The 27,209-nt window shown below is 46.3% G+C and overlaps 1 protein-coding gene and 1 long non-coding RNA gene across 5 annotated transcripts in view; one reads left to right on the top strand and one right to left on the bottom strand.

Moving 5' to 3' along the window:
• LOC124247447 (uncharacterized) overlaps window positions 1-22,493 on the top strand; it is a 33,071-nt gene extending 10,578 nt beyond the window's left edge. Inside the window, exon 4 of one of the 4 annotated variants that reach the window (XR_006890734.1) lies at window positions 22,364-22,493. This is a non-coding gene — a long non-coding RNA (uncharacterized LOC124247447). Of the gene's footprint in view, window positions 1-586; window positions 722-13,390; window positions 13,603-22,073; window positions 22,180-22,363 lie in introns of those variants that run through there. The other 3 variants (XR_006890732.1, XR_006890733.1, XR_006890731.1) reach the window with 3 other exon arrangements.
• On the bottom strand, window positions 66-26,529 carry BLTP2 (bridge-like lipid transfer protein family member 2). Its single transcript, XM_046676712.1, has 39 exons — window positions 26,325-26,529; window positions 25,385-25,508; window positions 24,578-24,627; window positions 24,132-24,279; window positions 23,834-23,952; window positions 23,540-23,600; window positions 23,156-23,345; window positions 22,458-22,581; window positions 22,171-22,295; window positions 21,849-21,916; window positions 21,588-21,733; window positions 20,786-20,904; window positions 20,512-20,675; window positions 20,096-20,354; window positions 19,390-19,595; window positions 16,257-17,349; window positions 15,649-15,840; window positions 15,305-15,507; window positions 15,039-15,157; window positions 14,697-14,917; window positions 14,187-14,377; window positions 13,954-14,053; window positions 13,614-13,816; window positions 12,447-12,741; window positions 9,867-10,024; window positions 9,379-9,585; window positions 6,080-6,179; window positions 5,667-5,849; window positions 5,179-5,300; window positions 4,528-4,683; window positions 4,323-4,444; window positions 3,573-3,753; window positions 2,845-2,931; window positions 2,536-2,646; window positions 2,261-2,396; window positions 2,026-2,156; window positions 1,742-1,843; window positions 1,323-1,457; window positions 66-892 (listed from the first exon to the last, which is right to left on the bottom strand). The coding sequence occupies exons 1-39, from the start codon at window positions 26,390-26,392 to the stop codon at window positions 710-712; spliced, it is 6,702 nt and encodes a 2,233-aa protein (XP_046532668.1). The 5' UTR covers window positions 26,393-26,529; the 3' UTR covers window positions 66-709.
• Window positions 26,530-27,209: the final 680 nt, after the last annotated feature.

The raw sequence follows: 27,209 nt of genomic DNA, 5'->3' as shown, positions 1-27,209 counted from the left end.
TGTATCAATGGTTGATGGGGATGGAAGGACACAGACAAGTTGAATCCATGCACTCAACACAATTGGGGGGGGAAAAAAACAGCACCAAATTTAAAATATATTTTTTCTCTTTAAATCATCTTCTTACCATTCTCCAGAGCATACCCCAAGGGGACCCATGGCCAGCCCTGGCTCCTATTGCCATCTTCCCAAGTGAGCTTGGCACAGATTGGGGAGGGGCTGATTCCCCCCAGAACACTAATACCTTTTTCATACAAGGCAGTGGAATGTGGGACAGAAGATCAGCCCCTCCCCTCAACTTTCTGGCACAGAGGGAGAGCAGTTACACTTAGAAATATATATATATATATTTATATATATGTGTATTTATAAAAATTTATCACACTTGATCAGAACTGTCCCCCCATCCTTTCAGTTGACCCCAAGGGAACCAGATCCTAGCCCTGGGCCCACTCCCTGGGTCTTGCTCTCTTGATGGCTCTCTGGCCCTGGGCCTGCTGATCAGTGCGAGGTAGAACTCTATTATTATCCACCATGCTCTGTAGGGAACAGACCAACTGCTAAAGAGCAATGCCTCTCTCCACAGTACCCTGGGGCTCCTGACCCCCACAAATCCTGATGGATGAAGGGAAGTGCTTCCCACCCAACAAGTCCCTGAGGCCTGAGCCAGAGTCAGATCCTGTACTGCAGCCACTCTTGGATTGCTGGATCACTTGCGCCTGCCAAAGATGGACTTCTTGCCAGGGTTCTTGTTGCCCCCACTTAAACCGATGAGGAGCCGGGCTTTCTCCTCCTCTTCCTGCTGTTGCATGTTGAGGTCTGATTTAGTTTCTAGCTTTCCCCGGACCTCAGACCCTGTTGCGGGCTTCAGCCTTAGCTTCTCTTTGATTACCTGACAGATTAGAAAGGAGTAAAAGGGAAGGTAAACATTAGTGGGACAGGCAGAATAAATCACAGTGAACCAAGTCAATAAAGATTTATTAAACTCACATGAAGGTACAATGCGGCAGCTCATATTCTAAAACAATCTCTGCTTTCAAGAAGCTTACAGTCTAATTAGAACCCATTCTAAACCTGAGGTTGTCAGCCCTCAGTTCCCTAAAAATCAACAGTAGTTAACATATGTGAAACACTCAGTAAACATTCAGTTTAATCATCTGAGCAAAGTCATGGAGAGGGCAGAGATAGAAGTTGCTCAAATTTCATTCACCTGCCCCTTCCCAAGGCTGCTTGTTAATATATCCTACAATGAAATGCTCCTGAGCAGAGGATCTGCTTGCCAGCTCCTGCTAACCAAACAGCCATGAACTCTGCCGGGATACCTGGGCAACCAGGGCTCTGCGGCTGTCCCTCTTGACAGCCATGGCAAAGTCTAGCCATGTCCATGTGTTGTTGTGGTACTCCAGACAGGGCAGCACCAGGTTAAGGTCACCCCAGTCCACACTGTTCTTCTCACCCTGCAAGAGAAGGAGGGGGAGTGGAGAGAAAAGAAAAGGGGAAAAATAAATCAGCTGCCATTTTTAGTCCAAGTCTAGTACCTTCCTGCAGCAGCACCCTACAGATACTGATTTCCCCTTACCTCAGTCTGCTAATGGTACCGACTCCTGAAGGGAGCAGAGGGAACAGCAGATTTATCATCCTTAGACTAGCCTCAGAAGCTGGACTGTCTCCCTGTCTTTAATCTCTGATGATCTTATCTCCCTTCCCACCCTGTCCTATAAAGTGCTGAGGAGAAGCATACCTTGTAGCTGACACACAGTGGAACCTGTGGAATCTTTATGTAGATGAAGGAGTTGTTCATGGCAGCTCGCTCTTTCATCTTGTCAATATCATCAACAGGGTGCTAGGAAAGGCAGCAAAGGAGTTATGAGCCCCTGAAACAATCAGAAGAAACTTAGGACCCCAAACATCTCTACCTCCTTTCACCCCTGGAGCAGACTCAAAGGAAACAGAAGAAATCCAGCCAAGCCAAACAGAGTACCCCAGGACGCTCCCATTTTTTATCATCAGGGGCATGTCTGGTACCTCTGGTGCTTTGCGAAATGACCTTCTGACCCCAGAACTCCGATTCAAGCCCTGTGCCACACCCTTCCCAGGGCCCAGTGGTGCTGCATCATCTGTTGGAATCAGCTGTCGAGGCTTCACCACTGGTATTCCTATGAAAAAGCAAGCACACCAGCTCTTGTCCTCTTTCTGAAGCTTCTGCTGTCTCTGGGGCTGCTACCCCAGTCTTCTGGAGGTCCACCATAAAAGTTCTCACCAGTAGTCACCAGTTTGGACTTATCTTCTTCATCACCAACCTCATCATCTTCCACACTTCGGCCAGGAAAGAAAAAGCCCATTATTCTATGGAAGAACTGGTGTGTCAGCTGGATGGTGAGAGGCACCACATTTACCTAAAGAGGAAAAAGGCTGAAGAAGCAATTAAGCTCAGACATCATCCCTCAGTTTACCTAGCCCTAACATAGCATAATATAACACACAGATAGCTTTTGACTGCCCTTTGTTGCTGTCCCCAGAGGAGTGTTTACTAACCTCAAAGTGCTCCTTAACAGAGATACCCCCAACAGGGGGCCGGACTTTGCTGAAGAGGCGGAGAGCTAGCTGTCGCCCAGACTGGCAGGAGCTCTGGGGCCGCAGGACTACCTGTAGGATAGAGTGATAAATCAACCCACAAATCCTCTGTGCACTGAGAGAAGGAGCAATGATCTTGTTAAGCTGGGCAAGCTTTCACCATCTCATCACCACACTGTTTCCCATACTACGTTTATGTGGAAGGACCATTACAAATGCCCTGTGCTAAGAAGCATATGAATGGTCTAGGAATGGGGAAATAAGACTTGCCTTATAGACAGCATTGGGGAGAAGGTTGTTCATAGTGAACCAGCCCAACTCGAGAAGATGTTCTGCTGTGTCATCAGACTTATTCACCTATAAAGACAGATTCCCCCCACACCCAATCCACTATAATAAGCCTTTCTCAGGAGTTTGCTAGAGAATTGCTACATATCCTGTTTGTTGTCAGGTTCTCCATATGCCTAATCCCAACCTTTGATATGTCTTTCAGTCTCATACAGTCAATGCACCCTCTAATCCAGTGTTTCGCATGGGTGCTACTAGCCAGGGCACTAAATGCCAGTAGTACTTCCCAGTCACTGTGACATTCAGAAATGGCTTCATTATTTTCCAAAACATCCCTGGGGGGATAAAGAATAATGTCCTCTCCTCCATGCCACAGCTAACTGCAAGAAAGCTGAATGCCAGTATAGAATTAATGGTTCTATTCCAAGCTGGACTTGGAAGAATACTTCCCTCTGTGCCACATTTCTAGGGAAAATCTTATTCAATGAGGAAGCATTTGATCAATCTATATCTTATTATTTAATATTACAAGCAGATGTGTCTAAGGGAACTCTACTCATGTTTCTTTCATCATTAATAACTTTAATACCATGATTAATAATCATATAATAATTAGCCCCTTTTTGTTTCTCTCTTTTTGTGAGTCAGACTCCTGAGATAGGTCAATGCCTCTCAATACAGCTGCCTTTGTGTGACTATATACCCGATACCTTGCTGTAGAGGAACCGCTGCAGCTCCAGTTCAGCAATTCCAAGCTGTCCATCTTCCTCTGTCAGGCACCATCGTGCTTGAGCAAAGTAGAACTCGGTACGACGGACCACACTCACATCTTCTTGCTGCTTTCGCAGCTCCATCTTGTTGGCCTGCTGCAATTGGAAATCCTTAAAACACCTATAAATGGACAGGAAGGCCAAAGCCATTAAGGGCAATAGCATTCAGGCTGTGGGTGGGGCAGAATGCTCAAGAATGATGCAGGAGGTAAACCCAGAGATGGACCTATTCTGGAACAGGTAGTCCCTAAATTTTGTTCCTGGATTCATTGCTCCTCACACCCTGGGCCATGGGAGCAAAAATTCCATCTTTTAGTTCTACAGCTTCTTAATAAAGTAATCTCTTTCCACTAATAACCCCTATGATAGTATCTGCAATTGTGTTCCTTACTGATCAAGATATTTTCAGTTCAGATGCACAGTATCAAGGCCACTAAAGTGATCTTTCCCAACTACCTGTTTTCCTCCTTTCCCAGGAGGTACTCTATTGAGGATCCAAAAGAAGGGCTCTCCTGTTCTCAACCTCTTGGCTAAGTCCAAGACGACTCATTCCAGAAGAGGTGCCTGAATCTACTATATCAGCCTTTGATAATGCACACTAGACCTAAAGACCATCAGAAAACAGGCAAGGAAGAGAAATCAACTCCAGCTAGGGCACTTGAAAAGGGCAGGGAAAGAACGCTGTGGCACCTGATGAGGATATTAAGCTCTTCACTTTCCAACTGTAGGTTGGCCTTCTCCTGGTTTAGCTGCAACTGAAGCTTTTGGTTCAGGTCAAGCAGGTTCTCATTCTTGCTGTCATCCTGCAAAGACTAGGGAGCCAGGACAGGAGAAACTTAAGAGATCTCCCTCATCCTAGGAGACCTCCCTATCCTCACACTACCCAGGTGACTACCTTCATGATAGAATACATCTGCTTTTCCAGCTGCCGTATCTGGGCCACGTGCTGCCGCACAGCCTCCTGCAGATGTAATATGCTGCTACGCTGCTCCTCAGGATTGCTAGAGATCTCAAGCTGGAACCTGACCCGCTGCTTCTTCTCACTATGCTCCTAAAGGAATGGAAAAGGAAATGAACAAAAATTTTTAATAGACAAGTCTTGTAACAAAGTGAAATAGAGAAAGGAACAAGAAGTGGGGATCTGTTCTGGAAAGGTCACCTTTATCTGTCACTGTTAGTAGCAAGATTAAGGGGTAGGCCAATGCGGAAGATCTGGCAATGTATATTTGACAATAAGCCAGTCCCATAGGATAGGCAGAGAAGTGGAAGTGGGGAGTAGTTACTGTTTTTAAAGGTATTTAAGTGGCTGGGGAGAGAAGTGACCAAGAAAAATAATCTAGTAAACAAGTTCTACAGTCTCAGGGACACTCAGACCTTTCCTAGACAAGAGAAATTTCAACTGCCGCTGATGACTAACGAGAGGATATACTAACCACAAGGCCTTTTTTCAGTTTTAAGCATGGCTTTTCTTACTGGACCCAAATAAAGCACAAAGTCTGGAGGTTCCTGTGAGGCTAACTGGCATTCCATAAAGGCCCATCTTCACCTTTCGCTTGGGTTCTACGTGGAGCAGCAAGTTGTTGACGATGTCCAGGATCATGGCATACTGAGCCGGGTTGGTGGAGATTTCTAGCTCATGATGGATGAGGGTGAAGGTATCCACAGCCCCTAGGTAATTGTTTGCAACTAAATAAGAGGCTCAAGTTTCTCTCTAAATATCTATCCCATCTCCTAACCCATATTGGAACCACTCCTGTTAGTTAACCCCATAGAAAGGGCTCGGTGAGAGATGCTCATAGGTATAAACATGTTTGCTCATTTCAACATCAAACAATACCCCTTCATCCCAGTTCCCTCCAAGAGTACAGATTATTCTCTCATAGCAGAACTTACAAAATGTAGAGCAAAGTGTAATGTTAATGCCCAATGCACAGTGGGGATCTTAATTACACTACTGCCTCAAAACCACTAAGGAAATAACTACTTTCATAAGTTCCCTAGTCCCCTCCTAAAAGCTTTTCAAGCCCTGAATACCTTCCTGCTTCTTTAGGAGATCTTCCTTTTCCTGGTTCTCATGAACCTCAGGTGGCTTAATCTGAGTTGCCAGCTCAGGATCAATGTCATGGCTGTAACTAATATAGTACATTCGGCAGTTGCAACGTGAAATGATTCGCTGGACTTGCTGGGCTTGCTGAGCCTCAGCTGGCTGGTTCCAATCTGGGAAGAGGTGGGGAAAAAATAAGAAAAAGATTCTCAATAGAGGTATTGTGAGAGCCTCCCAGCTTCATGTGATGTCTAGGAAACTCCAGACACTTGCTTTCAACCTAGCCTAACAAAAAATGGTCTTACTCCAGCATATACTGATCTTAAGGGTAGGTAAGGAAATGAGGCCCCTTTGGGATACACATCTGCTCCTAAACATATGAGGGGAAGATGGGAGAGCTGACCTGTGGTAGTGGTAACCATGCCTCCCACTGCCTGCCCGCTCTCCATCAGCTCCTGCACAGAGTCCAGACTACGCTGCCGGTGCTCCTCAATATTCTTCACCTGCAGACAGAGATATAGGCACCTTTATCTCCTAGGGGATCAGTAGCTTTCCCTGGCCAACTGGGTCACAGGTCTCCATGATGCAATTAGTTTGACTTACTGTCTAGATTTCCAGTGCCTGGAATAGCTTGCAGGATCTCCCACAGTAGAGGACATATGTGTCTCTCACTCCTGGCCCAAACCACCCAAATTCTCCAAACCCAACTGACTTGCATGCACATTTGCCAGGCTTGCAGACCTCAGGCCAGAATAATAACTTAAGTTAAAATCAAATCATGTCCCCACCTCACACCCATTAGGATGGCTACTGTCAAAAAAAATAGGAAATAAGTGTTGGCAAGGATGTACAAGAATTGGAACCCTTGTGCACCATTGGTGAGAATGTAAAATGGTACAGTCACTGGGGAAAACAGTATGGCAGTTCCCCAAAAAATTAAAAGTAGGGGCTGGCCCCATGGCCAAGTGGTTAAGTTTGCATGCTCTGCTTCAGTGGCCTGGGGATCACTGGTTTGGATCCTGGGCACAGAGCTATGCACCACTCAACAAGCCATGCTGTGGCAGCATCCCACATAGAGGAACTGGAATGATCTACAACTAGGATATACAACTATGTACTGGGGCTTTGGGGAGGGGAAAAAAAAAAAGAGGAAGATCAGCAATGGATGTTAGCTCAGGGCCAATCTTCCTCACCAAAAAAAAAGAGAGATTATATGATCCAGCAATTCCACTTCTGGGTATACACCCAAATAAGTGAAAGCAGGGTCTAGAAGAAATATTTGACATCCATATTCATAACAGCACTATTTACAATAGCTAAAATGTGGAAGAAACCCAAGTGTCCATCAATGGATGAATGGATAAGCAATATGTGGTGTATACATATGATGTAATATTATTCAGCCTTAAAAAGGAAGGAAATTCTGACACATGCTACAACATGGATGAATCCTGGGGACATTATACTAAGTGAAATAAACCAGTCACAAAAATATATATATATATTGTATGATTCTACTTACATGAGGTACTTTAGAGCAGTCAGAATTACATAGAGAAAGTAGAATGGTGGCTGCCAGATACTGGGGGGCAAAGGGGGTGGGGAGTTATTGTTTAATGGGTATAGAGTTTCAGTTTTACAAGATGAAAAGAGTTATGGAGATGGATGGTGGTAATGGCTACGTAACATTATGAATGTATGTAATACCAATGAACTATACACTTAAAAATGGCTAAGATGATAAATTTTATGTTATCTGTATTTTACCACAATACAAAAAATTAGAAAAAAAATCAAATCATGTCATGGGCAAAAATTTCATCAAAACCAGTGACTTTCCCACCCACTTTGGTATTCATGTGTTTGTGTTCTTGCTGTTTTCTGTCTTCAGACAGACAACCACTCTGATGCTGTTGCCATAGAGGAAAGGGACTCTCTCTGCCAAACTGAAGTCAAAGCGAATAACAGAATGAGTAATATGGAAAACCATAAGCAGATCTGCCAAGTCACAAAAAAATTCATATAGGAAAGGCAAGATCAAAGTCCCTCCCACCTAAGCCAAGGACATTCCACCCTAATACTAATATCACAGCCTGAGAAAAAAAAGAGTTCACTTTCAAAAGAAGCCATGCCTAAAAGAAGCAGAGTCCCAGAAAATGCCAGATAGGGAGATTCTGCATATCACATCCGGCCCACCTCTACATGAGTAGTTAACACTTTCTCTGCCTACCTCCTGAGACTACTGGTAAAGGGCACTGCTTACCTGAACCACAGCTCTAATATATCAGCATGACCTATGATATTACCAATAACCTGACCTGTATTTGGCTTGACATCTTATATAATTACACTTCAGGTTTCCTGGATTGAGCCCTAAAGTTGTTGGAATAAAAAGCACCAGCCAGGGAGAAGGGGAGAGGGATTAGCTTCATCCCCCTTGAGTAGAATGGCAAATGAAGTTATCACACTGGTCCTTATCAGATGTAGCTGGATCCAGTAACTCATTTGGGTGTACCATGCCCAGCACAATGTGGACACTTAACACCTGTTAAATAAGTAATGACAATACAAAATATTGGCTAGGTATATCTTATAACCATTAGATCTCCCAATAATTTTGATGATATTATATCCTAGAAATTACAGTGCAAATTCAGTTTTACCAAGAAGCTGAAAAGAATATTTACAGCCTAGTCCCTGCCAACTGTTCACAGTCTCAGTAACAAAAACATTATCTTGACACATACTTAGACCTCCCCAGACATACTGATTTTTAAAAATGATGACTACTTTCCATCTGAATGAAACTTTATATTTTTCAAAGTACATTCTCATTTGATCCTTTCAACACTCTTGTGAGGGTGAAGAATTAACTCCATCTTACAACTAAAGGTGACTTGCCCAAGGGCTCATGGCTACTATAGTGGCAAAGCTGGCATTAGAACTCACATAACATGACTCCCAGACAAGCAGTCTTACTATGCAACCTTACTGCCTTGCTGAAACTACCAATCAGTCATCTTCATAAGAGAGATCAGAGAAAGGGCAGATAGAGAGCCTATCTAAAATTCTCAGGGGTCGGTGCCATGGCCGAGTGGTTAAGTTTGCACACTCTGCTTCAGCAGCCCAGGGTTTCACTGGTTCGGATCCTGGGCGTGGACCTAGCACCGCTCATCAAGCCATGCTGAGGCGGCGTCCCACATAGCTCAACTAGAAGGGGCTACGACCAGAATATACATCTATGTACTGGGGGCCTTTGGAGGGAAGAAGAAGAAGAAAAAAAAAGATTAGCAACAGATGTTAACTCAGGGCCAATCTTTAAAAAATTAAAATAAAATAAAATTCTCAGCCTATTTACTGCCTGTTTTCAGGCTGCCTGCTGATAAGCGTGATCTTATTAATGGGGGTCAGCAATCTTTTCAAAAGCAAAAGTTCCAACCCATTTTATTCTAGTGCTGGGAAATGAGAATTTTCCTTGCAATGAAATAGTATAACATGAGATTAAAATATATATATATTATGTGCTCACAGACACAGACCAGGGACTGCCTACAATTCCTACATTCAAGATGTTACCAATCTCATTATTCTACTAAGCTGGTAGCAACAGGTACTGTCAAGAATCTTGCAGGCATTCTGGTGGAAGGGGCCAACTATGGAAAACTTGGGATATACTAGGCCTTCCCACCTCTACTGACTAACCTCTAACCAGAGCTGTCGGCCATCCTGCTCGGTGGGGCTGCTTTCAGTGGTGGCAAAGTACTGCATGCCATCCAATAGGCAAGTCCAGGATGTCTTTTGCTTCAATGTGTCACCATACCAGGCTGGATGGTGTTGGCACTGCAGCAGCTGGGCTTTGGCAGCTGACACAATGACACAGCCTTCTGTCTCCGCTCCACGAAGAACCATCTATGTCAGAGACAGAAGCAGAGTCACAGCACCAGGGCCACCATGGAAGATAGGAAAGTTAGTGAGAGGATTGTACCAATGATTGCAGCTGGGTCTAATTCTGGTTTACTGAGGTGAACCCTACTGGCTTTTAGACATGTAAGTGTTTATCCTTGCTACCTGCTGGAAGGAATAATTTTTTGGAGCTCTATCTACCCATTCTCATTTAGAGGTGGGGGAAAGTGAACACATATGATTATGATCTAGCCCAAAGTTGGGGTGCTCTGGTAAAGAGAAGGTACCTGGCAGTTGACCAACTCAATAAGGCAGTTTCGGTTATATATATCATCCGTCTGGCAAGCAGCAATACCACACAACTGGTCACTCACACCTGACTCCTCTTCCGTGAACACTACAAACCTATCTGTCTCTTCAATCAGCTTCTGCAACATGTAGGCACCTGGCAAGAGAAACAGGAAGTGAGGAGAAGTCTCAGTCTTAAACAAACAGAGAACACATCTGGGGCCAAACTAATCTTCCTTCAATTTCTCTGGCTAGGTTAGGGCTACAATGTATTCTCCTCAACCTGCAACTCCAACCCACCCTACCCTACCCCTTGACCCCTGAGGGCAAAGTAAGGTTTCATTTCATTTCCCCCTCAATTTTAATAAAGTAACAGATCCCCAAGAGAAACTTAGAAATGCTGCATAAGTAGTAGCATTTATTTTCTCTTAGGCAAGTCACCTCTGGAATGCTCTAGGATCTTTTTTACCCATTTTGTTCCTTTTATTTTCATTTCATATTATTTTAGCCACTCTTTTTGATCACTCCTTTCCACAGGAAACCACTCCCTTGCTACTGCATTCTCCTAGCTCTCCTGCTTCCTTTCATTATGCCTCTAGATCCTCTTCCTTCTCCCAGGTTTTAGAAGTATCTCCTAAGGTCTATCCCTTCTCTTTCTTACTCTTTCTTCTAATGAGTTTGTCTAACAGAGTTATGCTTAAAGCATGGTCTCCAGAATTAGACTAGCCTGCCTGTGTTCAAGATCCTATGTCTGCCAGTTACTTGACTGTGACCTTCAGCAGCTTGCTTTAACCTCTCTGTGTCTCAGTTTCCTTGTCTGTAAAATAACAGAAACTACTCATGAGGTTGTTGAGAAAATTTAATGGAATAATATATAAAAGTATTTCAAAGAGTACCTACCACACAGTAAGCAACTATTATCTCCTTGGCATTAACTCTTAGCTCTATGCTGAAACTCCCAAGTCTCTAACTCTAGCCCTAAGCTTTTAGACCCTCATTTCCAGCTGTTTGTTAGACATTACCTAGATGTACTACTTGTACTACAAACTCAGTATGTCCAAATCAACAACCCTATACCTCCCTAAACCTGTTTAGCCTCTGGCCCTCCTATTTCTGATATTATTGTTACCATCATGCCAGTCACCAGCCTCAAAGCCTCAGTCATTATCACTTTCTTCCTGTTTTAACTCCTTCCAATCAGCTGCCAAACCTCTTATATGCACAATAACATTTCTCTCCATTCCCTCATCTCCATTCCCACTGCCTCTACCTAGTTCAAGCCCTCATTGCCTCTTGTTGAGAAACCATAATAGTTTCCTAATTTGTCTTCCCACCTCCAGTTTCTTCCTCTCCAGTACTCCTCTGCACCACTGCCAGATTTATCTTCCTCTGAGTAAAATGCTAATGATGACACACTCCTCTTCCAAAACCTTCAGTAGATCACCACTGTCTACTGAATAAGGACCGAAAACTCCTTAGCCTTGTATTATAAGGCCTTTGATGATCTACCTCCAGCTTTTCTTTCTAGCATCTTCTCTTACTCCTCTCCTTTAGCTACTCTCTATGCCAAACAAAACAGACTGTTCACTCTCCTTTGAACATACTTGAGCTTTACCAACTCCATTCCTATTCAGGATATTCCCTGTGCCTTGAATGCCCCTCCCTCCCTATTTCCACATGTTCAAACCATACTAAGCCTTCAAGGTTCAGCTCAAAGGCTACTTCTTCAATAAAACCTTCCCTGATGACACTCCCTCCTTCACTCCAGTCAAGAACAACTCCTATATTCTTTAATTTCTCTCTTGTGGCATTTATCACTTTTCACCTTGTTCTTAAACTCACCATGAACTTGCAGTCCTCCATACTTGTTATTCTCTCTCCCTAAAATGCCCTCTCCTCTTTCCTTACCCATCGCATCTCAGTTATCATCTTCTCTGTGAGGCCTTTCTAGACTTCTTACGATGATTTAAATACTTCTGTCTTGAACATTCTTACAAAGCATTTTCATAATGAAATAATAATTTACATGTTTATCTACTGGTTTCTGAGTTTACCCTCATCTTCGTATCCCTAATGTCTAGGGTCATTTCTGGTACATTATAAACCCTCAATAAAGCTAAAATGAATCTGTGAATGAATGATTGAGTGAATGAATGAACTAATCTCAGCTTATCCAGAGATGATAAACTTGTTGAGCCAAGTAGAATGTCATGCATTCTATATCCCTCACTTTACCCAGCACAGTGCTTTGTGCCTATTAAGTACTCAATAAATATTTGTTCACTGAACAAATTAATTCAACAAAATACAAAACAATCTCTAATCCTTTGCTTCTTTTCCTTATGAATCCTGTTTTGGCTCAATCACTCCTTAATCCTCCCTCTGGTCACAGGACCAGAACCTTTAAGGCCCCATAGCATTGCTATGTAAGACTTAAGTGGTCTACTATGGGAAAATCATGGTTTCATCCCTATACCTACATGGAGCTAGCCATGATTTAGTCCTTCTCAAACTCCTGTCAAAGCCCACGTCGATATTCTAAACCTAACCCTATGGAATCTCATCTCATTCCAGCTTACCTCCTGATGACCCCTTATCAGGCTGTCCACTAAAGCTGGGAGTGCTGACAGGAGGTGGGGCTGGGGCACTGGTCAGGATACTCTGCTTTGGCTTTTTGGCTGGCATCTGGGGATCAATCTTTAACCCCTTCAGGGCCTCAGTAGAGAGATTACGTTTGAGTACAGCTGCCTTTTTGTAGCCATCATATAAACCAAAGGCAATGTCTCGATTGGTGGTCGTCCAGGAAGCCCGTAAATCTACCAAGTGCAGCTGGTGTGTGTGAAAGGCAGGATCCCCGACCCGAGTAGAGAGCTCCTAGGAAACAGGAAAAGAACCTCAGGGCAGCATGGAAATTCCCACCATTCCTCCTGGGCCATAAATGCAGAGAGAAGAAAACAAGCCTATTGAATAAGAAACCTGTTCTGGGGGAGACAAGAAAACGCTGGAGAAGGAGAAACTAAGTGGTCTTAGTGTGTGCATTTGATTACACTCTGACTATACCCACTGTATTTTAAATGACTCAGAATTACAACTTAAAATAACTTCCTTAATTGGGGGAAAAAAACACCAAATAAGGTTCTAGGAAAAAAGTTTTACTCTATTTCCTGAAGGGCAAGAGACTATCTTTAGAAAGAAAGAAAAGAAATTTTGAAAAAGAGGAATGCTGATACAGCTGATACAAGTGAGTGCATCATAAACTAATGACATACATGCTTGGAATATAATTAGGAATGTTACCAGGAACTTAGCCTGAAACCTACTACTATGGACTGAATTGTGTCCCCCCCCAATTCCTATGTTGAGGCCATATTCCACAATGTGATGGTATTTGGAGATGGGGCCTTTAACGAGGTAATTACGTTTTGATGAGGTCAAGAGGGTGAGGCCCTCATGATGGAATCAGTGTACTCCTAAGAAGAGACACCAGAGAGCTTACTCTCTCTCTCTTTTCCCACCATGTAAGGACACAGAGAAAAGGCCGCCATCTACCAGCCAGGAAGAGAGCCCTCACCAGAACCTGACAATGCTGGCACCCTGATCTTAAACTTCCCAGCCTCCAGAACTGTGAGAAAGAAATTTCTGTTGTTTAAGCCACCCAGTCTGTGGTATTTTGTTATGGTAGCATGAGCAAACTAAGACATCCACTGATAGACATGAGATAATAAAGAGACTGTGTCAGGCAGTACCTCCTCAGCCATGCGACTGCTGTGCCGTTGGTAGGTGAGGGACGACAGGCTCAGTAGGTGGGTCTTTGTTACCAAAGGGTCAAGGCAGTGATCAGCATTCTCTTCAGTGGGCGAGGCCATCAAGTGAACAGTCACCTGACTTAAGTCACTAACCATCTGGGTCACACTCCAGTCAGAGATGAGGCGCCGCATTACTGTGCCCGCTGAGAAAAGGAGGCATTCAGAGTCCGTGCAGACCAGTACAGAAGAATAGTATGGGACAGAAAGAGAGGAAGGGAAAGGAACTGAGGGGAAAAGGACAAAGAATAGGCCAGGAGAAATGAAGGGAGTCTGACCTTACCTTGAGGTATAAGCCGCTGAGTTCCCCGAGTAAAGACATGGCCCTGACTGCACTCAATCTGGATGCCCCGTTGCTGGGCGAATGAGGCCCAATAATGCACCTGGCAACAAGACAGTATAACAATGAATGAAGGATGGCATGAGAAAGACAGATGGAGACCTAATAAGAGAAGACAAGAAAACTAGGGAAGGGGAACAGAACTGAAGATGTCAGCAGGGTCATCAGAGCCTGACCTGCAACTGGGGAAAGAGTGCAGTATAGGAAAGCTGCTTGTAGTGCTGGCCAAGTTTCTTCTTGCTGGGTTTCAGGTTATTGAAGAGCTTTCCCCTGCAGATAGGCCTTGTGACACTAGTCCAAGTTGCCCAAAAGTTTTGCATCCAGCGCAGGGTACTACTATATAGCAGAATTCGGGGCTGGGATATTGCTGCAAAGGAAAGGATAGACATTTCCTACCTGTAGTTAAAACATAGAGATGAAACTAAATCCTTCCCTAGCTTCAGGTTTTAGAGGTTTAAAAACCCAAACAGTACTCAGCCTCACACTCAAAGGAGAGGGGTCCAACACCCTCTCCTTTCAAAGATCCAAGCTCTTTGCTTTCACTAACCCTCTCCAAAAAAAAGGTCTAACCCAAGTCTTCCTTTGCCCTTTCCCTATCCCTTCCCCAGAGGGTCAAGCTGAAGTCCTCAGTGTCTAAGCCCATCCTCCCAGTCCTTCCTCCCCCTTGCCCCAAACCCAAGCCTCACTCCCGCTGTGCTGAGTCAGATCCATCTTGATGGAGAGATTGAGGTTCTCAGAGCGGAAGGCCCGGTAGGAGTCATGGAGCTGGCCCAATGGCACCTCAGGCAGGAATTCTGGGGCCCGCAGAGTGACACCATGGTGATCATAGGGGTTCCCATGGCATAGCCACTGCAGATCCAGTGTCATGCAGAGGTCAGGCAGGTGAAGGAAGCAGCAGTCGTCATACCTGCCTCACAAGAGAGCCCCAGGGCTCAGTGCCCTGGTTACTTGCAGCCCCTCGGCTCTTCCCCTCTCCTTCCACCCTGAGTCCCTCACCCTGTTAAGGTCCCACCCATCAATCCACTCACTTAGAGGCTGTTCTCACGTTGACATCCAAGTCACCCTTGAACACAAACTGACCCGGTTTCCAATGAAAAGACAAGTGGCTCCACTCCCAGTGCATATTTTCAGTTGTGTTGTATGGATCCTGTAACCACCCACAAGAACTTGGTGAGATACGGATAAGAGTATCACCCTCATCTTCCAAATCAGTACATTTCTTTCTTCCCCTATGTGCTGTACAAGCCCCAACCATACCACCCTAATAAGAAAACAACTCCTCTAGGCACCTCACCTCAGTAGCCAGCTGGTGCAGGTTTGCCTGTTCAATGTCCATATGCCAGTCCCCATGGAACAGAAGACGGCTCTTGTCCCACCAGGGCAAGGGTGGGCTGGGGTCAGCTGAGGGCTTGGTCAAGAGGTCCACAGATTGGCCAATCAATGTCCAGGCTGGATCCCAGCATGGGCCCCACACCACTGTGTACTGGAAGATTTCCGCTGGGGTAGATAGGCAAAGGGTACACCTTGTTACACAACTTCATCCCTCTTCTTCCTTCACTCCAGAAGGGCCTCAGCTCATCTCCCACCCCAGCCATCACAAACATGTCTTAGCCAAACCAACTGCCCTCCTCTACTCACAGTGGAAGTCGTGGTAGAACTTGAGTGGGGGCATGTTCCTCTCTACTGCCACGTTACCCCATGGAAGCCCCAAATGCAGGATTTGACGCCGACGGGAGCAAGGCTGACCGCTCTGCTCGGTGCCCACAAGTCTACCCATCAGCCGCCAGTCATGGATCTCAAACAGGTACCGGGGATAGTCTCTTATCCGAACTGTGATTATAGGGAGGATACACACTGGCTATTCAAGGGACTATCTCAGCACTCTCAGGCATTCTTCTCCCTGCCACTATTTTTACCCATCTGTTTCACAAAGTCAATGAGAGAATAAGAAGGAGCAGTTGGCAGCAAAGCTGAAAAGGGGCATGGAGACACTGAGCAGATGGTGAGGGGACTAACACTGAGATCCAAGTGTTAGTTGTGTTAGCTGTCCCTTTATATTAGCCAAGCAGTTTCAGTATGAAATTCAGGAACAGAAAAACGGGAAGAGGAGCCTACCCATCCCACTCTACCCATCCAAAAACAGCCACACTTCCCGATATAACCAAGCTCCTCTGTGATCACTCCAAGAGCTCCCTGGATCTCTGAGGACAAACACCAGGCCCTGCAAATAAGGAAGTACTACTTACCCAGAAACGTCTTGACACTGCACTTAAGCATACGACACCAGTGAATGACAAGATCTACTCCCTCAGCAGGAAAAGGACTCCCTGGATCAAGCTCTCGAACCTGCTCTACCACACGTTCAGGCCCGTGGAAAGAGGCATCTGCCAGAGCCACCAGCTCTAGTCCTACCAGGCTCCAAGTGAGCAGTGCCCGGCGCATGGGTGTGTTGCCATAGAGACGACGGGAGCGCTGGATGTAGATTTCAATGTTTTTGTGTTCCAGAGAGGCATAGAGCTCCTCAATTTTGCGGGCTGGCAGTAACTCCCCATGTTGCTTCCGAAGGGCAGCCACTTTGGCATCCAGCAGCTGCAGCCTTTTGGCACTCTCCTTACTTTCATCCTTCATCAGTTCATAGTTATCACGAAGTTTTACCTCAAAAATGTCATCCAGGAAAACCCATGAGAAGTGCTGAACCTTCAAGAGTAGATCAGGTGGGAGTGGGGCAAGGCTTGGAGAGGCCTGAGCACGAGTTCCTTGATGCAGCCCCTTCAGCCATTTCTGAACTCCCACAGCCTCGTCCAGAGTTCGAGAGAAATCATACTGATAAGGGAACTCCACTGACAGTGAGCCCAGAGAGAGGAGCCAAACACGGTTCCGGAGGGTCTGCAGCACAGGGAAGGGGTTCCGATGGAGGATCATCTCCTCCAGTTCAGGTAACAGCTGCAACTCTACCTCCTTGAAGTTGAAGATACTGTTGCCATCAAAGCCAGCAGCCAGCTCTGGGCAGTAAGCCTGCAGTGAACCCCCGTGCCGGCTCAAAGACACACTCTCAGCAGCCAAGGTAATGAACTTGTCCTCAGCTACAAAAGCTGTCAGCTTGGCTGTGCTCACCTCTAGTGCCAGGTTCAGCAGCCGCTTTGGGGGAGATGGCTCAGGGAGATGGCCTTCTGGCTCAGAAGTGGTCCCTGGAGTCTCTAGTGCAAGGGGTGGAACAGTCTTGGGAAACAGAGTGGCTCTTAGTAGGTCTCGACACTGCAAGGTGGCCAGGATGTGCTGGTACAGGTACATGTGATCTGGGGGGCTCCAGAGTAAGGTCAGCCCTGTACCACACTGAACCTTTAAAAAACAAGAGAAAAGGATCTATCAGTTACCACAACCCAGAACAGGAGAGATGGCAGGGATTTTTATACATGCACACCTGGCTCAAGAACCGTCTCCACCCAGAAGTCTTTCCTGAGTAACCATATTAATTGCCCCCTTTCCTTATTCCCCTCAGCACCAATATGCTGAGCTAACAGTTCTTACTTATCTTACACTTAAGAGCACTTACACTTTTTAAGTTTTCCTCAACTGGATTCTGAATTGAGAGCAGAGGCCATATGTTTTAATTTGGCATCTACAATAATACTTCCAAAGTATACAGCATGTGCTCAATAAACCATTTGGCTTTGTTTCTGCTCATAAGTTCTGTCTATAGCAGCCACACTCTGTATAATAACCACTGCAACAATCAATTTGAAAATGTTGCACACATTGATTGCATCTTGACTTAATTCTCTTTTTTACTTTTATTTTTTTTGAGGAAGATTAGCCCTGAGCTAACATTGGCTGCCAGTCCTCCTCTTTTTGCTGAGGAAGACTGGGGCTGAGCTAACATCCGTGCCCATCTTCCTCTATTTTATATGTGGGACGCCTGCCACAGCATGGCTTGCCAAGCGGTGCTATGTCTGCACACGGGATCCCAACCAGCAAACCCCAGGCCGCCGATGTGGAGCATGCGAACTTGACTGCTGTGCCACCAGGCCGGCCCCTTGACTTAATTCTTAAGAAGTATAAAAAGTTCTGACCACAAGTCCATACAGCAATTGACTTATGTGAAAGTATGCCTCAAAGAAGGGAGTAGAGGGGTCGGCCCGGTGGCGCGGCAGTTAAGTTCGCACGTTCTGCTTCTCGGTGGCCCAGGGTTTGCTGGTTCAGATCCAGGGTGCGGACATGGCACTGCTTGGCATGCCATGCTGTGGTAGGCGTCCCACATGTGGAGTAGAGGAAGATGGGCATGGATGTTGGCTCAGGGCCAGGCTTCCTCAGCAAAAAAGGAGGAGGACTGGCAGTAGTTAGCTCAGGGCTAATCTTCCTCAAAAAAAAAATTAAGAAATAAAAATATAAATAAAGAAATAAAATTAAATTGGTTATAAAAAAAAAGAGAAGGGAGTAGTGTTTGTCAGCTTGAAAAACAAAGTCAGTTCTGAATAGCTAAGCAGACAGGGAAAATTTAAATTCGAGGACAGAAAAATTCATTTGAGTTTCAGCCTCTGAAAAGGAAACTCTTAAGCTTCCAAAGGAAGTTGAAGTCTGACAAACAGGAAGATATCCTACTCTCCTCCTAAGAGGGTCCCATGTCCATTTGCTACCCTGAGATGGAAAGCCTCTGAAAACTTGCCAGTGCCTCCATCTTCAGATCCCTTCTAGCCTTTTGATGAGCTGAGTGCTTCAGCAAAATGACATCAGATCACGATCTTTAACAAGCCCCTTATTTTTCAGTGATATGCACTGAAACATTAACAGTTGAAATTACACGTCTGGTATCTGCTTTAAAATAATCCCAGAGGGGCCAGCCCCGCGCGCTTTGCTTCAGCAGCCCAGGGTTCAACAGTTCAGATCCTGGGCGCAGACCTAGGACCGCTCATCAAGCCATGCTGTGGCAGCGTCCCACATAGAAGAACTAGAATGACCTACAACTAGATATACAACAATGTACTGGGGCTTTGAGGAGAATAAGAAAAAAAGAGGAAGACTGGCAACAGATGTTAGCTCAGGGCCAATCTTCCTCACCAAAAAGCATATCAAAAAAATTAATCCCAGAGTGAGAGGCAGGGGTGATTGGTGGGAATACAACTGAAACAAGTTGGTCATAAACTGGTAATTATTGAGGCTGGGTATGGATACATGAAAGTTCATATGTTCTTTCTAGTTTTGTATATATTTTAAATTCCGTAATAAAACTAAGTTAAAAATGCACAGAACAAGCCAGGAAAAAAAGAATACCAGGTATCATATTTCTCACAGATGAGTTTCACAACACAACTCAAAAGACTGGGAAATGCTCTAAGCATAGGGAAAAACCAATCTGACTCTACCTCCCGATAGAAGCATTACCTCTAGAGAGCGGATGCTGCTGTGATAGGTGATGGAGAGCATGGAGAGGCTGAGCACTGGAGTGGGGATATCAGGAGCCTTGCAACAGGGCTGCATCTTCTCTGTGACTGACTTCACCAGTGCAAGCACAAGTCCCTGAATACCCACAGTGGAGGTTTCAGCACTTCCCAGAACAGTCAGTGTGTCCAGTCGGACCTCTGAAGCACCTAAGATCCAGAAGCCATGTCAGCCTTGGTTTTCAGCTCTCACATGGCAACTTCAGTCCTCAGTCTCCCTTCTTATTTCCTTCACTCTATTTTATTCCTCACACCTCCATAAGTTCATTCCTCGTGTTTTAGGGAAATTTTTCCTTTCCCCTCTTAACCTACCAGATCCGGCAAGGCCAAAAAAGTTCCCTAACTCCTAAAAATTGCCCAGAGATGTATCAGTTACTCTTTGGAACTAAACACAGAAAGAAATTTTAAAAACTACATGCATCTCATTCTCTTGATCTGACATCAACCTGTCTTTTTCTTACGCATCTTAATACTTACCTCTTATAAGCCCTTAAGAAATAGCTATGCAAGACCTTCCAACATCTCATGCCTCTAATTTGGAAAATTTTCAGATAATCAGTTTCATTAAATGAGAAGGAGCTGACTGAACCAGCATAACAAGCTTAGGTTACAAAGTACCCACTTCAGTAGAGACTCCCCGTCTCACTTACCAACCAGGGCAGAAAGGGTAAACAAGTTCATGTCCTCCACTTTCAAGTCCACCTTCCACAGTAACGACACAGATTCCCCCAAAGAAGACTCCCTAGAGACAGCTGACTTCCCAGATTGTGGGCCCATCAAGAATAAGATCCGAGAGAGACACTGGGCACAGGTGTCTGATGCTTCTACCTGCAGCCCTCGGATGGTACAATCAAGAAAGAGGGTATCTGACTGGGTGCTGGACAGCCCCAGAGGCTGGTTATAGCTACCCTAGAAAAGAAGCAAAGGAACCCCATTAGGAGCACACAGACACATAGTTCTGTAACGCCCTGATGTATCACCTGCTGCCAAAAAGGTGCTCAGTGCTCTCAAGCATGGCAGGATGAAGAAACTGCATGGGCCCCTGCTCACCAAAGTTCCCACTTACCTGTAGTGTGAAGGAGTCCAGGACAAGCGCCTCACCCCAAACATGCATATTAGGTGGGTGGGGTGCCCGCTGAATGTGGGAGTCACTGCCCACCCGCCAGCAGAGGTGGTCCACAGTTAGGACGCCCCGCTGATGGATACTTTGTGGCCTCAGGTGCTGGTAATCTAAACAAAGAAGGTGAGAGAGAGGAGTTCTATGGAGCACTGTAGCCACCAATTGGGCCCAGCTCCACTAATGGACAGATTCTTGTTCCTTTTCCATTCCCGAGTCTTACCTAGACAGATGGAATTGAATCCCAAGGCAAAGGGCGGTGTATCTCCAAGCTGAATGGAAATGTTGACATTGGAGATGGACGTGCTAAAGATGATGGGAGCCAGGATTTGGGGGAAAGTTCTACATAGGGACAAGATATCACTGTTTGATAAGGAAAGAATTGCAGCTTCCTATAACGAAATAGATTCTTGAAGCTCTCAAAAGTCAGAGTGAGTCTTGCTGTGATTCTTAGAATGGGATGCAACTAGAAAATAAAAGACTGAACTCATCAGTTCACTGCAACTCCCAATGGTAATCTGTAGGAATGCCAGAAAGATATTAGGTTGAACCATATGAAATTGCCATTTCATAGGTCAAATACGGTGAACATCAGCATATCATATGATTCAACCCAATACAACAAGGTGCATCCTTCCAAACTATTAACCTTAAGTTCTCTGTGACACAATGCAAGCCCTATACAAAGAGAGATATGGCACTGCTGATATGACCTGTCACCTTATAATCTAAGGCAGACAAGGTATTGTTTATCATTTAAGTTCAGTTCAACAAACATTTATTTTGTATAATAAGGCACTGTGCTGGGCAGTGAGGACATAAAAACAAAGAGGATATCATCATATTGTCAAAAGAGTCTAGTCTAATGGAGAAGGTATATAAAATAGGAGTGCTACTGAGTCAAGGCTACTGAAACTGAGATTTAGGAAGATTAAATATATGTTTAACATAAGATCTCACTTTAAACCAAAAGAATCCTAGAGAATCTACCTGATAAGATGGTGGCTGAAAAACACTATACTGACCTTTTTTCCCTTTGTTTAAAAACAGATGAACTAGAAGCTTGGGTCTCCAGTGCTACCATGTGCAGCCAGTGAGAGAATTCCTGGTGCCGGTAATGAATAATACAAGTGTTCAGAACCAGGGAGGCTGAGAGGTCAATGGTGGTCACCTGGAAATGAGAACAACAGAACTGTGGGCTTGGGTTTTATTTCATTAGCTCATAATGCAACGATGTAGGGAGAGAGCAGAGAAAGGAATGATTCTTGGTAGCACAGTCATCATACCTGCACACTGGCCTTGAGGGAGCTGAGGCAGACAATGCGCTGACGGCTCTGAGACAGCAACAATCCATCTGTAAGGGCAGAGGGCAGATCAGAGGAGAACACTGGGAGGGCAAAAGGTAAAACTAGGAGAGGGTCAGAGGCAGGCAAGGAAATGAACAGACTCTCACTAACACTCATGAGTTGAGGCTACCTTCTCTCAGTATGTTCCCTCCTCCCCCTCCCCAGGTACACTGATATTAACTTAAGAAGATCATGTGGAGCATGGGGAAAAAGAGTCTGGTCATCCCATTGTCTCTCAGTACCAGTATACCCCCCCTTGAACCTTTCAGGAGGAGTTCAGTGCTCATCTGTGCCATATCAGAATTTGCTGTGAAGCTTCGAAGGGGCAGCTGATCCTCATCACGGTGGTACAGGAAATGCAGCAACTTCAGCGTCCAATTCAGGTGCCTGGACCAGACACAGACATTGGCTCAGAAATACATGGAATGTTATTCTTACTCCCTTTCTTTCCACAGACAAGCTCAGTGCAGCTACTAGGCTGGTTATGGAGACTCAAGCATATGGGTCCAACTCTCACTCTCCGCCCTTCTGTGACAGGAGAGATCTCACCTCTTTTGACTATTCATGGACAGCACCACACTTGTGACCTCCATCTTCACTTGGACCTGGTCTGGCAGCTGCTGAAGGAGGTATAGGCCAGGGAGAGTTGGCTCAGCCAAGTTCTCTGTCTCCTCTGAAAACATGAATGAATAATACAAGAGCCATCAATCCTCAACAATCTCAAGTATCCCAAAATGCTGTCTCGTCTTTGGCCAAATCCTCCCACATAAAGTAGGCTAAGCAAATGCCCAATTTTAGGCCATAAGGCAAATATCCCAGAGATCCAGGTACCTGCTGTACTTCCTTCCCCAGAGTCTAAAAAATGGTATGGGGAGCAGGTCAGTATAATGGAGAGAATATAGAGTTTAGAGCCAAATAATTTAAACTCCATTTTTACTACTAACTAGCTATGTGACCTCAGTCAAAATACCTATCTCATCTTCCTAGGCTTCAGTTTCCTCATTTGTGAAACGCCAAGAATTTAGTGAGAGGAAACATAAAACACATAGTACAAGTCTAATTCATGATAAATACCCACTAAATGTTACTTCTTTCACTTACCACAAGCAAATACCCTATCTCCTCTAGCTATCCTCAGGGGCAAAGGCCATGGTGATTAACAAATCATACCTAAATGAGCATTGAGACTATTATTTTTTTCTACCCAAGAAGAGGGCAACCAGGAAGCTCACTGACTGGGGCTTTACCTGAACAGGGAATAGGCTTGGGTGCCAGGTTTGAGCCCTGGCGCAGCAGCTGACTATGGAAGAGGCCCTCATGCAGTTCAGCATGGAGTGTCCACACATCCACAGTGACCGCCTTCAGTTGCCAACTGTTGATGCCCACCTCTAGACACAGCTTCAGGGCCAGTGAGAGCTCTGCTAGGCAGGTGTCCTCCTGCAGGGAGAATAAGCCTCTAAGATGTGTGTGTGTGCAGGGAGTTTGGGAGTTTGGGGTCAAAATGCAATGGTCTGGAAAACTACCTTGAGGGAACCCCATAAGGACACAGAATCTACAATGTAACTCCTAAGCTCCTTCGTATCTTATGCCCAGAAAGAAACAAGACATCTGAATGACCATGGCATACTCACCAACTGGCCACTCTTTAGAACTTTGCTGTTGATCTGACTTAGGCTCACCTCACATTTTAGCCTGGGAAAGGAAAAAATTAAGAGCACTTGGCCCCTTTCCTCGCCATTTACTTTCAATCAAGCTTTGTTGGCTGGAAGGGACACGGCAAGCAGTAGTGCCTAATCTTACCTTTCCCTCAAATTGCCCAGAATGAGACCTTGACAGCTTGATAGGAAGGCCCTGACATCCACCCACCCTAAAACAACTATAAGGCACGAACGGGACTACTAGACCCTCTTCTACCCAGTGTTTACCTTTTCCCATCACTATCCAAAAGAAAGCTGCTTTCTCTGATCTGAATATGCCACAAAGACTCAGAAGTAGCCACCTTGAGAACCATGATGTTTATAGAGTCTACGTGAATGGAGAATAGCTGGAAGGAAGAAGCAAAGATGAACAATAATTAACATCAAGGCACAGCCCTTCCTTTCCAGTGGAGAAAGAGTAAGAGGGAGCTCTTAGTATTACACCCCCAAAATATTAGAAAAATCCACCCATGACTCCAAAGCCAGCCATCCCTAGTACAGTCCAGGAAAGTGGGAGTAGTATCACCTGGCAGAAGATCTTCAATAACGATGGGCTAAAGGACAGCTCCTTTTGATGCGCCCCAGCACTCTGGGAGAATGGGGCAAAAAGGCCAGAAACCTTCTGTAGGTCCGTTCTAATACGCACTTCTCCAAAGCACAATGCCACATAGTGCCTGCCCAGAAAAGAAACCTTATTGCCACCGGGTCCACCCCTTCCATAACAGCATCATTCCCTCCCTCACATTCACTCTCCCATCCTCCCTAGAAATGTAGCTCAAATATCATAGAGGATTGTCTCATACTAGTTATCCATATCTGTCTCACAAGATAATAGCTTCCAGGCTACCAGGAGACATCAGCAAGAACCCACTTCCCTCCTTGGGCTGTGAGGCCTCTGTAGAAGAATCTCATTTTACAAACCCCAATCCCAAAATACTCCCCAAGGGAAGAGTGAGGATATAAGGTACTCACGGCAGATCATGGCTAAGGAGTTTGCTGGAAATCCACAGGCTATCAATTTCCTAAAACATTGTGGGAGAAAGCTTTGTATACTAGCTGCTAGGTAAGCCTTGAGCAGCTTGACAAACCAGAAAAGGTTCTAAGAAAAGGAGAAAGTGCTGTAGCCCTTCCACCAAATATTCTCCATTCCATTTCCACCAGCTTCTCTCCCCAGCACTATATCCTGCTCCTCACGATGACATTAGTCACTTAGTATTTCTCTTTTATGAATATGTTGCCCTGTTTCCCCTCTTAAATTAGAAGAGTAAGATCTTCTATTTCCTGTTATCTTAGTCCTGTACTTTACTTCTGTATCTTTCTTACATGCCCTGGACACTCTGTGCCTTACAAGCTTTTTTGACGGGAGGAAGATTGGCCTTGAGCTAACATCTGTTGCCAATCCTCTTTTTGCTTGAGGAAGATTGTCGCTGAGCTAACATCTGTGCCAGCCTTTCTCTATTTTTCATACGTGTGACACCACCACAGCATGACTTGAGGAGCAGTGTGTAGGTCCATGCCTGGGATCCGAACCCGCAGACCCCAGGCCACTGAAGCAGAGCCCACCAAACTTAACCACTATGCCACCGGGCTAGCCCTGCAAGCATTTTTAACTGAACAACTTGCATCAATCCTAGTGTTCCCAAACTAATCTAAGATCATCTTGGCAAAGAGGTGGGTTAACTAGGAAAGCCACGCAGAATTTTAAAAAAAGGAAATCCAAAGTTGAAATTCAGCTGGATCAACCCCACACACATACCTAAGGAATTCCCCAGGACTCACCACTGTTTGCTGGTGCTGCTGAAACTTAAGACTAACATTCTGGATCCAAAAAAAGGAGCCAATCTTTAGCTCTGCCTGCAGCTTCCGCTGACACCACTTGGTGGCCAACCGGACCACAAGCCACCTGCAGAAAAATCCCTGTAAGTTCAAAGGATCCTCTCCCAATTATAGCTTCCCATGCCCCTTGCAGATCCTAGAAAGCCTTGCAAAAGGTGACGTGCTGAAGCTGGATCTTCTGGGCAACTCTTCTGTCTCATAAAACACCACTCTGTCACATACATTCAGCCACAGCGATCAGGACCCTAACCCCGGAGTGTCCCCTACACTCAGATGAAATCAAACTGAACACCACCTCAAATCTTTGGGAACCCCAAAGGTAGAGAGAAGACACCCCAACAGGAGTCGAAGTACAGGCAGCCGTGTCAGATGTCCATCACACATTCCCCAAAGGCTCTCTGTCGCCTCGCTCGAGATCGGCGTCCGCGAGAGGCACTGTGGGTCACACCCAGCCAGCTCAACGCCTCTCGGCTGGACAGCCAGACCTGTTCCGGCTTCCCAGGGCGAGGCTGCAGGTGCCCTTCGCGCTCGGTGAAGGGGACACTCCGGGGCGCGTGGAGGGGAAAGAGAGACCACCGAGTCGGACCCTCTCCTCATACACACCTATTTAGCTCCCAGCCTCAGCATTTCCTCAGGCCTCGCCCACTTCCTCAATCCCCCGCGCCCCACCCCGACTCCCAGTTCCGCTGCGCCCGCTCCAGCCGAACGCCCCCGCTCGACCCCTCCCCGCGGCGCGCGCCCCCCTCCTCGGCCCCTCCCCCGCCACCGCCCGCGCACCTCCCCCTGCAGCGCCCTCCCCCTCCCGCGCGCCTCTGTCCCGCGCGCGCCCCCTCCTCAGTCTCCCTCCCTCCCCTCCCCCCCGCCCCGGCCGGGATCCCCTCACCGGCCTAGGAAGAGGGCGCTGAGCGCAACCAGCAGCAAGGCCAACACCGCGGAGAAGAACAGGGGCATTCCGGCCCCGGCCCGGCCTCGCTCCGGCCCCCGCCCTGCCGGGGCCCCCTCCCGCCCGCTGCCCGCTGCCCGCTGCCCGCTGCCCGCTCCCTGCTTCCCGCTGCGCTGCCGCGGGCCGACCAGCCGCGCGCGCAGGAACAGCGCTGGGCGAGGAAGCGTTGGCGCGCGTGCGCCCCGCCCCCCGCAACCCGCCAGCCAGCCAGCTGTCTCCGCACCCCGCCCCGCCCGGCGCCCGCAATCCGGCAGGGCCGACTGGCCGCCTGCACGAAGTGAAGGCGTGGCTCCGGAAGGAGAGCGCAGAGGAGCGGGCCTCGCGCCGACTGACACGCAGGCCACGCCCCCGGGCGCACCCTTCGGTGCCCGGAAAATGCGGAGCCAGGGGCTTGGCGGGGCCGGAGTCTGAGCCCGTTGCCTGGCTGGCCGTGGACCTGGTGGGCTCAGGTTCATTTCGGTCGCGGAGAGTTCCACTTTCAAAGCACTTCCCCAGGGCAGTCACGGAGTCTGCTTGACCACTTAAGGCCTGGACTGATGATACTGCGGAAGTTAAACCCCTGGATCCTAAGAAGTAGCTCTCCTGTCTTACTCGAGGGCCTTGTCTGAAAATCATTGAGGCGGCAATCAAGAGATAATTAAAAGGCCTCAAAAATCCCACCTCATTCCGTCCACCAAGGAATGAGTTAATTCATTCACTGTTGGAATACTGTTCTAGTCAATGTGTATTGACCTGTTCTGAGGGCAGTATCATTCTGGACCTTTCACTGGAGTTTTCAGTGTCTACTGTCTACAGTAGCCCCTCCTTAACCATGGGTGATTCGGA

The sequence above is a fragment of the Equus quagga genome, chromosome 11, assembly GCF_021613505.1.
Source record: "Equus quagga isolate Etosha38 chromosome 11, UCLA_HA_Equagga_1.0, whole genome shotgun sequence".
In the NCBI taxonomy this organism is placed as follows: domain Eukaryota; kingdom Metazoa; phylum Chordata; class Mammalia; order Perissodactyla; family Equidae; genus Equus; species Equus quagga.
The sequence above is the reverse complement of the archived record's forward strand: the minus strand, read 5'-3'. Positions and strand labels throughout refer to the sequence as shown.